This window comes from Phoenix dactylifera, chromosome 1 (assembly GCF_009389715.1).
Source record: "Phoenix dactylifera cultivar Barhee BC4 chromosome 1, palm_55x_up_171113_PBpolish2nd_filt_p, whole genome shotgun sequence".
Taxonomy (NCBI): Eukaryota; Viridiplantae; Streptophyta; class Magnoliopsida; order Arecales; family Arecaceae; genus Phoenix; species Phoenix dactylifera.
In genome coordinates, this window is record NC_052392.1 from 2,262,049 (window position 1) to 2,277,183 (window position 15,135).

At 38.7% G+C, this 15,135-nt stretch overlaps 1 protein-coding gene and 1 long non-coding RNA gene across 13 annotated transcripts in view; both read right to left on the reverse strand.

Annotated features, from left to right (window-relative positions):
* Nucleotides 1-15,135, reverse strand: part of LOC103699428 (UDP-N-acetylglucosamine transferase subunit ALG13 homolog) — a 46,137-nt gene that overhangs the window by 30,194 nt on the left and 808 nt on the right. For 3 of the 12 annotated variants that reach the window (XR_005510757.1, XM_039123756.1, XM_039123760.1), the window contains 2 exons: nucleotides 14,173-14,406; nucleotides 12,421-12,520 (listed from right to left, as the gene is read on the reverse strand). Coding sequence is in view for 4 of the 12 variants with exons in the window: in XM_039123756.1 (XP_038979684.1) it covers nucleotides 12,421-12,520; nucleotides 14,173-14,352 (280 nt within the window). In the remaining 8 variants the exon portion in view is untranslated. Of the gene's footprint in view, nucleotides 1-7,709; nucleotides 8,275-10,667; nucleotides 12,521-14,172; nucleotides 14,407-15,135 lie in introns of those variants that run through there. The other 9 variants (XR_005510748.1, XR_005510747.1, XM_039123758.1 and 6 more) reach the window with 6 other exon arrangements.
* Nucleotides 8,367-10,661, reverse strand: LOC120109945. The gene is made up of 2 exons (XR_005510760.1): nucleotides 10,084-10,661; nucleotides 8,367-10,028 (listed from the first exon to the last, which is right to left on the reverse strand). It is a non-coding gene; the product is annotated as an uncharacterized LOC120109945 (long non-coding RNA).

Sequence of the window (15,135 nt, forward strand, 5' to 3'; positions counted from 1 at the left end):
CTAGAGACTCCTCGAAACCTTTTTACATATATGTTTTGAATTAATTGTCACAATTATATCTTAATTACCAGCAACCTAGGCATGTGCAATGAATGTCTAAGAAAATTATTGGATAAAATAAAAATATAATTATTAATAAGGAAATTGCATTGAGTATAGTATAGATATAAATAAAAATAATTAAATGCATATAATCTTTACTGTTTGTAAAAAGTGAGTTTCAGATTTTGGCATATTCCTTGATAAATTTTGTCTATCAAATTCTATCTAAACTACACCTCGTAATCATCAAGAAAAATAGAACTTAAGTTTTATGAATATTAATTTCTTTCTTAAATGCATACTTCAAAACCAAAATTAATTTTATATTTTTTATCTTCACTTAACAATAGCTTAAATTAGTTGATCTTTCAGAAATTCTATCCCCTTCCCTAGCCAAACCCACGCTGGAAAAAAAAAAACACACTCTTGGATATACTCTTTCCTTCTCCCACCTAACATCCCCTCCACCCCACCCCACCCCTAAAAAAAAAAAATCCACCTTTCTATTTGCAATAATTCAAAAACTTGAAATATTATTCTTCCTTTGTTTATTATCTAATATTTGGAGATGTGTATATTAAATACCTTATTTTATTATTTTATACAATAATTATTAATTTATAATGTATTTTATTTTTATTGGTTTTTTAAAATATGTACTGCACGTGTGTGCCTGGATTGGTAGTCAAAATTAAAGAGAAAGTTGGAAGAGTTAGACAAGGTACCACAGGAAGGGTATTTTCAAAATGCTTAATTTTAAAACTAGTTGAAGAGTAGTTGGGATTGTGGAGAATTCGCCTAAATAGTTTAAGTTTGAAATTAGTGAGAAAATCGATTAGATTAGTGATTACATCATTTTCTCTCAATGTGATTGGATCTGGCGTATGGGCCTTCACCCGAGGGTCGCACTGTTCTTATGGAAGGTGGTCTGGAACCGGCTTCCGACGAAAGCAGTACTCAACGGATGAAGCTTGAGGATTCCCTGAGAGTGCGAGGCGTGTGGGGTTGCTGAGACAGTGGACCATGCGTTATTCATATGCACATGGGCGAGGGAGACATGGCGTTGGGCCAAGTTGCTGCGGAAGGGTTGGTCCCAGGGGAACCGATTTTTTGGAACCATCCGCCGGTGGTCGAGCAACTTTGGCATGCCAGGAGGCAGTTAGAGCATCTTGCACAGCATACCAAATCTGGCTGGTAAGAAATGCGTGAACTTTCAGCGAACTCGTTAAGGAAGGCCTTTTTTTAAAAAAAATGATGAAAAAATTTTAATAAGTGTAAAATACTTTAAAATTTTATTTAAAAATAATTTGTGTAGCTTTAAATAATTGTTTGTTTGTGACAACAGATTTATCTAGAACTTTCTTTTGAGATTGAATCAGTTTTTCGATTTTTCTTTTCTTTTTGAGTTTTTCATATCCACATTCATATTTTCTATTAGGCATTTAAATCTAAAAATAATATTATCAAATAAAATAATTAAGACAATCACAACAAACAAATTAAAATATAAAAAAGTTAAAAATGATAAAACTTGATCATGTCAAGAGAAACGTATTCAAATTCCGACAAGCGGTGCCAAACTCGACAGCAAGAAACGGTATCAGAGACTGACGGGTGGAGTTGGAGAAAAGGCCGAAGTCGCAACCATTGAGATTCGAGAACGTCCAGAATGCAAACTATTCAAAAACAATAAAGATAAAACTTATTCAAAAAAACTTACCCAGGATGCAAACTATATCACCATACATAATCCTACTAAAATAAATAAAATACTATAAGGAGAAAAAACATCCAAACTTCAATATCATGATTCACCAACCCTTCTTGTCTACAAAGAAAGAATGGAAGGGACGTAGAGAAAATCGATGGGATTCCCACTTCATTGACCTTCCAACAGAAGACCGGTGGGAGGTATAAATTTGATGTAGTTGAGGCGGAGGAGGCAGCATCGGAGGCGAGGCGTCGCGGGAGTTGGAGCGCCGCCGGTGGAGGAGGTCGGCTTACAGAAAAGGAGAGGAGAGAGAAATATAAAAGGGGCGGATCTGTGTTGGTTGGACGTGGAGGGTAAGGACCGAGGACAGCGAGTGGCGAACGGGCGAAGTGAGAACCAGAAGAACTAAGGAGGACGGAGACAGAGTCATGGAGGAACTGACTATCGAGGAACAGGGGAGCCGGGAGGAACCAAGGAACGGCTGAACAGGTGATTGGGCAAAGGACAGAAGACGAGGAACCAGGAACAAGAAGCCGGAAGGAAGAAGAAGAGGCCCTGGACTCTGGTTATCTAGGAATCCCATGGCGAATGGAAAAGCGGAGCAGCTCGGCGATCGGAGGCCTTCCTCTGGCTGAGGCCTCGGTCGCCTAAGATTTGGGCCGGTCCTATCTGTTCCAGATCTGTGCTGCCTGCAGGCATCCAAGCAGAACATGATTGATGAACCCCTCCACATCCGGGCACCAATCACAACACGGGATAATCGTGATACCCCTTTTCACTAGCACGCTCCTGATAGGTAGACAACCCCATACCACTTTCCATAGAAACAGGGCCATTAATCTTTTTTGGCCATCCTTTTTATTAAGAATAATTAAATTATTTTTACTGAATTAGTGAATTTTGATCATTTTTTATTAAATTTTTAAGTGTATACCCTCAAAAATATACATAATTGAATGAATACTCTTACAAAATTGCTATTTGCATGTATATCCTTATAAAGTTAACCTCTATTGTCTGGTGCAAGGGAGGACTTACAGGCAGGGAAGGCAGGAGCATAAAGATTGAACTAGCCCACGCATCTGCTCCCCTCTCAATCCGACTTTCATCAAGCGATGCACTTATTGAATCCGGGACAGATTCGCTTATTGAGCTGCCTGCTTCACCAGCTTTCGAGGATATTGATTCGAAAACAGAGGCACAGATTACAGATTCAGGTATCCAGACGATAAGGCTTTGGGTACGAGATTACTCAATACTTAAATGGGAGTTTGAAGACAGAGGCAATCCAACATCCCATGCCATAATGCCCGACTCAATCTGTAGTTGCCCTGGCCTTACCTACTCTACTCTTATTCAACTGGAGTGGGTCGAAGTCCTGTTTGATATCCTTGATCTCCTCATTTAATATCTTAGCCACTTTTTTATGGAGTTGATCCGAACATTGACAGGCATCTCCCATCTCCTTATTTGAACGATCTCAACGAATTATTTCTGAATAAATTAAGAAATCATATGTAAGAACCATAGCATTTCGTGACTTATTGGTAAATTTGATTCTCTATCAACCAATAATGTGAGACCATTAACATGGTTGAAACCCGAAGGGTTTCAAATCTGAGGGCCCCGTAGGTATAACACCGAAGGTGTTATACCGAAGGGGATGCCAATACGATCGAACAGCTTTTCCAACGTCACAATCCCCCCTCTTCCTACGAATTGGACGTACGCGAGATTGTCCTACTTCCGTCATTGTCTTTGGCTTATTTTTCAATTCTAATGAGGATACCTTGAGACCTGAAGAAAGAAGAGCTACTGGCTTTCCCACCAACGAACGAGGCTATGACTCCAATCTGTAAACTTCGTCCTATGCGACTGAATGGTACTGGACTGCTGGTTCCGACACTGGTAGGCTCGCGCATTGAAGGAAAGGGACAGCCAGATTGGATTCGGTGAGTTTGATGTAGCATAGAAAAAGATAGGAAGACCTCTCAAATCCTGATTTCGTTTTGCTTCTCCCAGTCGTCGAGCCTGATCGACTCGACTCTTTTCCCTGCCCCCCGGCTTTCTTTTTGTGCATCTATCTGTAAGGATATTTCAGTTATTTTAAATTTAAATCGTTTATTTTTTAACGGTATTAAATGGCATGGATACATATATATATATATATATATATATATATATATATATATATATATATATATATATATATATATATATATATATATATATATAAAATAAAGAAAAAGAAGGGTATACATACAAAATAAGTATTTTATGAGAGTATACATGCAAATAATAATTTTATGAGGAAATTTATGTAATTTTGTATATTTTGGAGAGTATAAGCATATATATGAAATATCCGCTTTGGATATCAGAAGATTTATTTTGAGAAGTTTAGAACCTTGGCTTGGAGAAGCTGGTTGCCTGCGGAATACCACTGCATGCATCCAAACTCGTCGTTGCAAATAGTTGCGTATGCGAAGCCGCCGCCCCCATCCTTCCCCATTCACAGAGTAGAGAATCTCTGTTCCACGATGCACCCCTTCGCAAAGGAAAAGAGCTGCGAAACAGGGGCTCGGGGCTCTGATGAACCCCTGAATCTATTCCCCTTTCACCTCCCACCAAACAATGGCTACAAGTTTTTGCCCGCTGAAAGGGCTGCAGGCTGCTCGGTCCTGGCTTGTTACAAGCAAGATAATCAAAACCAGGATGAGCTCAACACGAGCTTAATTACAAATTTTCAACCTCAGTTTGTTTCATCCGCTTATTTTTGCGTGGCTCGTTTGTGAATCCAGCTTTAAATAAGGATTGAGCTCGGGCCATTTCTTAATTAGATAAGCTCAATCAAGCCTCTTCATAAACAGCTTGATTCATTTCTACCTAAAAGGATGGCAGATTATTCAGGTTACTCCATCATCATAGAAATGCCCAGGAAAGCAGCATGCTAGCGCATAGACCATGCATTTACTTCTACTGTAAGATGTGATCATGCCTTCGCACTGCTAATAAATGAAAAAGAAATAAATACAAGTACATGGACTAAAATGAGAAGCATACATACCAAAAGTACTCCAGATATCAAGTTTCCAAAAGCCAATACCAAACCCCATATCATTTTCTTTTATAGATATTGGCACCCAATAAGAGTATGCACCAAAACTGAAAATGATAGAAAGCATAAAAAAATCCTAGGTACCGACCGAATGGTAGGTATTATTGGCATACACCATTTTAGCATCCTGGCACCTATACTAATACTTGTTTTGTATCGAAATAGGACGATAACGATGTAAGAATCCAATTTTGTTGATTTTTGCATCTATGCCAAATATCATGTTTGATAGGCTTACAACTATCCATCAAATACTCCTTCCTTCTAGAAAAACCAAATGAATCAAACATACCAAGCAGTAATGCATGTATAAACCTGTGGATGAGTGTTTGCGCGCATGCCCATAAATGCAATGCTTCATTCATATATAAATTCATGGATATTTCTATGTAATATTTGCTAAACCGATCTGAACCGCACAATTGGTGACGTATTAAACCAAACTAGTAGAGAATTGGATTGTTTTGCAGGTTGGTCTAAAACTTAATTCAAAGTGGCCTGAACCGTTTGATACTGAGTAAAACCATCCACTTCCAATTGATTCCGTGTGTTTCGATTCATTTGGTCGGCCAACCAATTATTGTTTATAAAAACCCTTTCAATCCTCTATTTAATCCCCAATTTCTAACATCCTTGATTCCTAACCCCTCTCTCTCTCTCTCATTACCATGAAGGATCTTGCTAATAGCCTCTACCTCAAAGACTCTCCTCATCTCTATCTCTCTCTCTCTCTCTCTCTCTCTCTCTCTCTCTCTCTCTCTTTCCCCCCTCTCTTGCTCTCGCTGCCATGCAAGATCTCATCAACACCCATAATAGCCTTGGGCTCCTCCACCAAAGCCACCATCATCATCATCTCTCCAGTAGTCTCCTATAAAATGCTAGACCCCCACTCCTCTCGCTCTCTCCTTCCCTCCCTCTAAATTTAGAGAAAAATTCTGGATTGGATGAAGTGGCAGCTAATCAACACCAAGGCTCGTACTGTGTTGGTATAGTGTGGTTGGCAAGGTGAAACAAAGTTAGATGATTGCAAATATTGGATGGTTGGATAAAGTGGAAAAATAGAAGAATCGAAGTTAAGTATTTTTAGGGATTTTTCTTTTCATCTCCAACAATGTGAACAACATGACCTTAGTAAGTTATTTAGCCTCCATTCACAGAATAATCATTTAAGTTAAAGTGCTTGTGTATCCTCAGATGAAATAAAACTATGCAAACTAGATAGGAATAATTTGCTGATGTTTGGCTGAATAAACCTTCCATTCAATTGGAGCTTTTTGGACAACCATCAACAAAACAAGGCTAGCAAGATTGTAGCCTTCAAAACACAATACGTACAGTTTTAACGCATCCTATCAATATTACTTGGATCTTGTAATTACCAAATAAAGTTGATCTCTCAGGGGCTTGATTGTTTTTAGATAGTTCATTTTCCAGCCATTATCATCCACTATTTGGTACTAATTATAGTATGCTAGCCTTGCCAGACTATCAACACGTGCGCATGCACAATCAACTTCGGATTAGAGCTGATCATGGGCTAGACAGCCCACCCAGCGTATTGGGCCCAACCCAAAATTTAGTGGCTTTGGGTACTAAAAATAGCCCCATGGGATGAGCTTGGGCAAAAAAAAGTAGGCCTGATCTAAACATTTAAAAATGACCCGACCCAGAATTTTATATATATATATATAGGCTAATTATATTAACAAATTATATATTATAATGAAGTAATAATATATTATATTGTTAAGAGTAGGAGGGAAGGAGGAAATGAAATGGTGCCAGGGATTGGCTTTTTATTTTATTTTTTTTACTTTTGATAAACTGGTGACTCACACTAGATGGGCATAAATGCACCCCCACAGAGGGGGAGGGATGGCCTTAATACTCTTCCAAAGAAATTTTTCCAAGTGATGTGCGGCAAAGGACGCAACTCAGCCTTTTAAGGTTGGCTCTTTAAGATTAAACTGGAGTGGCCTGATCCGGACATATGTATCAGATCTAATTTGTACTGTAGAGCCTGGCCCGAGCCCTGTGTTTGATCAACTCACAACTTTACAAGGTCATGAGACCGGACCCCTATCTTCTATGTCGGATCGAGGCCACCCACAGAGGGAGAGAGATTGGGGGTAGCATGGTCGTACTAGCTTTCTCTCGTCTTCTCCCCAACACCCCATCGCTACCACGCGCCGCCCTCTCCTGGCCGGCACGCCGCGTTCACCGCCTCATCCAGATATAGTCACCACCATCATGGCCCCCTTCAGTCTTCTCTTTCGCATCCATCCGCCGCCCGCCTCTCTCCTCAACCCAAGAAAAAAGTGGCGCATCCAAAACCCTAGAAGAGAAGGATGTAGCAGCGGGGGAGGAGACTTCTGGAAAGAAGAAAGAAGGTGAGAAGCAAGCCGCCACATCGGCGATGCCGTCCGTGCCAGAGGAGATCAAGGAGATGATGGAGGCGAGGAAGAAGTCATCGCCGGCGCCGGAACTGTGGGGAAGGGAAGCGGAAGAGGTGAGGGAGATCGAGTGGCCTGCGTTTGGGAGGGTCCTAGGCACCACCGGCGTCAACGCCATTCTTGCCGCGTTATCCGACCAGGTCTTTGCCGGCAGGGGCCTCCAAAACTTCTTCGGGCTCCCTCCGTCCCCACACTCTGCTCAAATTTTGATGTTTCCCTCCTTTTTTTTCCCCTCCCCTTCTTTCATCCTCCAATTTCCGATGTACATTATTATTATTCCGCCAATAATTGAAATTCGTAAGACTGAAATGATCATTTGATCCTCTTCTTACCAATATCAAATAGTATCGTTCACAATTCTCAAAAGAAAGGAAGAAGGATAGAGTTTGATAAGAAATGGATGGATTGAATTTAATTGCATAAAAACAATGAACGGCATTCAATCTTCTCCCACCATAAATAAGGGATTTACAAAACAGTAGTATATTTTGAATCACAATTGGTGATTACATTATTAATCTTCAGAATCTGAAAAGAGTATTCAAGCAGAGAGAATGCTAATATGATCATACTGGAGCCATTTCCAACAGGGTTTTCGTAGTATGAACAGGGTTCAAAATTTGGCTGCCAACAAGACCAACGATCCCATGAACATTCTTCAAGGATCAATTTGATAGACAGATCAATCAGCTGGGAATCCAAGAAAATTGTTGAATAGATTAGCAACTGGCGCAGCATCTCCTGGTGGGTAAGGAATAAGGGACTCCAGATCCATGACTTTGATGGTCTGATGGAGTGTCTGCGGGCGGGCACAGAATAGGTGCTTCCTATCTGCCAGTTCCTCTGCAAGCTCACTTTGGTGGTTGTCCATCAAATCCTCATTGACGACCACAATTAGAGGCTTACCCAATCGCAGTGTCTCAAAGATGCTCCCGGACCCTGCTAACCAACTAGAATTATTTGTTGCATTCTCATCGATAGATCATTGTTACAATCTAAAATCTGCATTACTAGTATACTAATATCACAATGAATAGGGCAATTTTGGTAATCTCATATATGAAAGAAAGCAGCTGAGAAGGTTCAACTATGATATACAGAATCAAAGTAACAATATGCTATTGATTAAAGCTCTAATGCAGATTTTTTTTTAAAAAAAAAAAAATCAAGCCATATCAAAACAATAAATGGGTCCACCAATTTGCCCATTTGTGCCTTGGTTGCCACAGAAAGTGACTGAACATGCCCATTGACTTGACCTATAGACAAGAAGGTTGAAGAGTGCCATTCTGAACAAATAGAATGCTGTCAATCAGAAACATACATAAAGATTGCAGTTTTCTGAATTTTGTACTGGGAGAAGCGCAATGCCTCCTTGGACTTGGATCACAAGCAATGGAAGAGGAGGCAACTATCAGAGAGACAAACTTGTTCTTTGACACAATTGCAAACCAGGCTATTTCAATTAATAAGCTGCAGCATCCACGGTCATAACCTAGCTCCCCAACCAAGGGTAATGGCTGCTATATAAGACTAAACTTTAAACCAAAGAGGTTTGGTTTATTTCACCTACTAGGAATTACTAACTTGGATTTGGTACAACCATAAACCACTTTTACAGAAAAATCTCTGGTATGCAACATCTATAACTACGAAAAAAAAAAAAAAACTGGAAGATCATGCTAGATGGAAATAACCAAGTACATAAGAGACAACATGTATCACCAAGCATATCCCCTGGAACATTTTTATTTCATATGAGTCATAATGGAAAAATTACAAGCATATTAAGCAATCATTTAGGGGTTGTCTCTGTTCCAGGGGTGGCCCAATGCATTTGGAGGCCGAAGGCGAACTCATTAAAGGAGGCTTTTTTTTAAAAAAAATGATAAAAAAATTTTAATAAGTGTAAAATACTTTAAAATTTTATTTAAAAATAATTTGTGTAGCTTTTTGAGATGTAAAATTACTAATCAAACTTTTGTACTCAAGATTCATTAAAATACTATTTTCAATCGATAATATAGCTAATCCATTTAATCTTTCTTATGAAATAGTTGACCGCAAATAAGATTTTATCAACTTTAATTTTGAAAAACTTCTTTCAGCAGAAGCAACTATTACAGGTATTGTTAACAATATCCTATAAGCAACGCATGCATTTGGAAAAAAATCTATTTTTTTATAAAACTTAAAGTATCAATAGGGGTACTGGTTTCTGTTTGTAAAACTTCTTTTAAAACTTTCAAGATTAAGACAACAATTTTTCAAATCTTTGTAAAACTTCTTTTAAAACTTTTCATTCTGAAAATAGATCAAGCCCATCAATATCAGAATATTCACTATGCTTTAAAAAATTTTCAAGATTAAGACAACAATTTTTCAAATCCTTTACATTCAAAGATTTTAACTTTCTAAAATTAAACAATTGGGGAAAGGTGATAGGTTCATAGGTGATAAGGGGAATAAGTCATAGCCAACTGAAATTGGGCCAAAGGTGAGATCAACTTAATTCACCAACTTCCAACTCCTAGCAACTTTACCAACTCAACTTATTGGTACCATTTTTTGCAAGTCATTTTGTGTGCGCTGCTTCTTACAAAATAACAAAATGTGCCTTTCTTTTTCTTGAACATGTATTAAGATATATTTGTTCTCCCACAGCCCCCCGCCCACAGATGCTTGGTGGTGTTCATGGCACCACCTCCGCCCCCCAGTGTTCTATCCTCCTCCTCATTCTCTACCTCCTTCAACACCACCTCCGCCCCCCAGTGTTCTATCCTCCTCCTCATTCTCTACCTCCTTCAGCACCACCTCATCCACCTCCTTCCCCTCCAATGCTGGTTCCTCCTGTCCCCTCTCCCCATTCCACACCAAAAACCCCTCCGCCTCCCCACACGAACCCCTCCCCTACCTCGAAACTTTTATAGTTTTATTCTACATTAAGAATGACATCTCCATCTTATGGCACACCAGCCCTTTGCCCACTCCTCAAAGAAACTCCTTTGTCAGACCATTCATGCAAAACCTCAGATTTGCAAAAGAAAAGGTCTAATGCTCAAAAAGATGCAAATGGCCATTAAGTTAATACTACTAGCAGCAAAACTGACCAAAGACAAGACTCTTTTGATCATAAGGACAACATGGAGTATCTAAGTATGATATAAAATGCAATTGAGACAATGCAGCCATAAACAAACACAAAATGCATTTTTTTAAGGGAAAAAAGTTGAGATATTAATTACAAAGGCACAGCAAAGTCATGGAACATATTACTCAGCATCCAGTAATAGCTATAACAGAAAAAGTAATGATAAAAACTACCAAACAGCTATCCCATTACCTTGAAACCATTGCGGCCACAGCCCCCACCCACAGATGCTTGGTGGACTGGTGGTGTTCATGGCGCCAGCTCCGGCCCTTGCGTTCTGACCTCCTTTTTCTCCACCTCCTTTACCGCTTTACCATCACCTCATCCACCTCGTTCCCCTCCAATGCCGGCTCCTCCGAACTCCCCACCCCATTCTGCCCCAAAAACCCCTCCAACTCCCGCACGAGCCCCTCTCCTCCCTTAACCGACAAGCTCACCGACAAGAACTGGCCCCCATCCACCCTCCCACGCCGGCACACCCCCAGAATGAAGGAATCAAAGAGCTAGGAAGCTTGAAGAATGAAGAAGCTAGAAGGAAATGAGGTCTGAGGAGGAAAGAGGAATAGCCATGCTGGGATTTGGGAACTAGGAAGTTGGAATTAGGACAAAGAGGCAAGGAGACGTCAAGGACAAGAGGAATAGCCCATGGCCGAATGCCATAGGTGATAGGTTCATAGGTTTACGCCTTACCTTACCAGCTTTACAGCCATGGCATCAATGGCAATGGGATTAGGGCAGGCTACAGTTGACAACCATTCTCAGCGATGGGCTGAGGCCTTTTTTTGGGCCAAGGCCTTAGGCGACCGCCTAGGTCGCCTAACGGTCAGGCCGGCCCTGCTCTGTTCTTGAATGAACCATGGATCACCAGCGAAAACATAACTTCTGAATATGCAGTTATCGCTTAAACTACAGAAGTCAATAAATGAGTATGACTGAAACACAGCTGTATACCACACTATCAACCATCTTTTTTCCTATTTTTTGCCTGCAATATTTCAATCCAACATATTGGAATCTGCTCTTATACCTGTTAAATGAGATTACGACCAAACCTAGAATATTGATGATCTCTAAGAATTTGATCATTAACGGAAAAAAAATTGTACATACAAAATTTTCTAATTTCCATAGAGCATGCTTAAATTTAAACCTCTCTCTCATTTGAAGCCTTGGCAACAACATCCACCAAACTACATAGTCTGCTGTAACTATTGGTAAACAGGTGCTCCTCTTCTTATCTGATGAAGTTGGGAGGTAATGAGTGGAACCATTGAGAAAGAAGTTTGATAGAAAAGAGATCAAAGCAAGTAATCAGCTAAATATTTTATTTAGGAGATCAAGGATGGTACACAGTTGTCTTATGAGGAAGCATGTGTGCGGAGTTTTTGATATGGAAGAGGTAAAAATAGAATATGGAGCCATGTAGAAATCAGTATATAATATATCATGCTACATTCAACAAAATTATATATATAGCATTTTATAAGGTTCTGCCTGTTTATTATATACGACTGTCATAGCATCCCATAATATGATATTAGAATAAGACCTACTACATTGCACCCTAACAAAAAATAGCTTTTGTTAGACTCACATCACCATTTTCATCATTCACTTCTTATGCGTTTTATCCAACTATTTTGTCTCCACAAGTCCTTTAACAGCAAAAAGGAGAGAATGATGAAGAATCCGACAAGTATCTAGAATATACTTCCAGTCTCTTGTTCTTTAGCCTGGACCCTTGTGATCTTGTTACTTTATAAAATCAAAGGCAGTGAATCATTTCAATAGAAAATCTTCCCCTTAAAGTCTTGTCATGGTTTGTGCGGACCATATACATTCCTAATAGATTAGTTGCCAAGAACATTCATTAAATTCAATAGTGTGTGCCTTGTATCTGTACAAGGAAAAATTTTCCACGATATAGATTACAACAAAATATTACCTGCGTGGCTGATGATAAGAGATGCTGATCTAAGGTAGTCGGCAATGCTCGGTGAGAAAGTGAAATAATCCACAGCTAGAGATCCATCTTCTCCAGAAAACTGTTTTCCAGGTCATATGAGGTTATTCATCTCTATTCGTGCACTCAGATGAATATGAGAAGAAGGAAAAAGATTCATAATACTAATCAACCAGGTTTCTCTCTAGCTTGAACAAAAGCTAACATAAATAAAAAAAGCACAGGTGCTTAATTTTATTCAAAGGAAAATTCAATAGTTTATAAAATCAATTTACAGTCAGCTTCATTACACAAGACGTCTTCATGATGAACACAAGACATGTTCATGATAAACACCGGACTCTTTTTTATTGAACTGAAGAAGGTTTCAAATGGAAATGCACAAATTAAAAGCATGCTTATGATCAAAAGGACATAAATATATAATAGATGTAAAAGAAGATAGAGGGACTGGTGAAGCCAGATAAGATTACTTCTGGCTGTAAGGTACCGTGTAACAACTGGTTAGTCAGATGCAGCATGCATTTAGAAGGATTCTCCAATTTTGTATTTCAACGTTCTTTCTAGGACAGGATCAGCGAAAAAGCTATTAGAAGTATATAAGAGAATTTAAGGCAAGAAGAGGATTTAAAAGCATTTAATGTCAGGAAAGATTGCCCACTCTGAGGTTTGGTGAGAGAACATTGCAGGTGATAGGTAATCTTATTACAACTAAAATGCAACAATTCTTTGCTTTGTTCGGAAAAGCAAAGACCAACTTCTCCATATAAACTCAACCACCTTTCAGGCCAACAACCTTTATAAGTGCAAGATGCGGTGACAGCATGATAATTTAAAGCATTTCAAAATTCTATTTTTGTAGAAATAAAGCATTCCAGCTCACAACTACCACATTGGACCCTTCCATGTGACCATGATTGCAGCTTCATTGCTCTCCTACCATAAGGATCCTTCACAGCATGCAAAATGTATCTAGCTTAAGTTTTTCACTGAACAACAATAGAGTTCTGGCACATAGTCCACATAATAATGCCTAGACAAAGGTTTTTTTTAGTATTCTAATGATATTCTTTAACCATGAAAGTCTTGGCATTGCAAAACATGTATGTTTCCCAAATCCCATAACAATACAAATGGAAATAGGCTCCATGACATTGCTCTAGCTTCACACATATATCATAATACAGCAGTAGAAATATGGTGCACCCATTTACAACAAACAACCAAAAGATACGGCTCCTACCACATATATCACATTGCTTTTTCAGATGAGGCAAACAGAAATCTTGATTGCTTACACCATATAAATTAGACTAATAAATGAGAAAAAAGGACTTCCATTTGATTCCTTTCTTTGTGATTATTACCCATAAAAGTTTTCTCAGGAATAACCTACCACTCATATAAATCTAGCATGAGCACAGATACATCAGCTTGACTTGGTCAGCCATGTCCATCTTAGTTGTGCAGAACATCAAAATGTCAAGACATAAAATAATCTCAAATTCCCTCTAAAATAAAATTGTCTCTATGTATTGTTTTTCTCATAGGGTGATATACAATGTTTTTTCCTATACTAAAATGGCTTAGTCAGTACAGGAGCAAAATTATACTTTTAAGGAGTATACTGAAAACCAAGAAAAAAGTTTCAAATTCTAAAACACGCATTTGAGCATGAGAGAGCTTATTAACAGAGAAAGCAAAAGATTTGTCTGGCAAGAGAAGAGTCAAAACCTTGGAGGGTACATATGTCCCACGGCCCATTTGAATGAGGAGATCAGTGTATCCCTTTCTCAATAACTCATCTTTGACCTGCTGAGAGTCTACTGCCTTGACAAGAGCATCAAAGCATGTGGTTCCCACTGTCACAAACACCATTTTCCTTGATTCTTTGCCATTACCCATCACACCCATTTTTTCCCAGGTTATACCCAATGTTCTGATGGAAGCTTTTTCTCTCTACAAAATCTACAAAATGATGAGAAAAATCATGGAACTCTGTCAAATTATGATTACATGTGAATAGTAGTTCGATACTGTAATTTAATTTGAATTGATAGAATATCAAGATTAAGGTTCTGTTCAAGTGATATTCCAATTTATACTATCTTCTTTGTCATGGTGAGCTCTCCGTGCTCAAGACTCTCCTGTAATTTAGACTATCTTCATAATGCATGCGATGAAATAACTCTAATTTAAGTTCCTGTTGACAACTTATCATGAGTTCAGCATGGAAATCAAAACTACATATCAGTGGAAAATATCATCCAAAAAAAAAAAAAAAGGATTTGTGCAGAGCTTGCAAATGTATAATCAGTAGAAAACTATTGAACAGATTGCATGGAACTCATAATTGCATAATCCACGCAGAGATTAAAGGAAAAATAGGAACCATAACTGCAGCAGTCATACATCATCATTTGATATAAGAAAACCCCCAAATATGCAAGATTAGAATGCAGGATACATAAAAATGACTCCAGCAAACAAAATTAACTCCAAGATGACAAACTCAATCCAATTGTAAAGATATGTCCAGAATGCCGTTTAGAAAAAAGGGAAATGTGGGAAAAATGACCACAGCAAAAAGAAAAAGAGAAAATAATAAATTTTTTATTGCACCTGAGACCTGACTAAACCCTAATCTTGAAGCATGTAGGATTAATCTAACAGAAGATGAGACAATTGAAGGGTGGA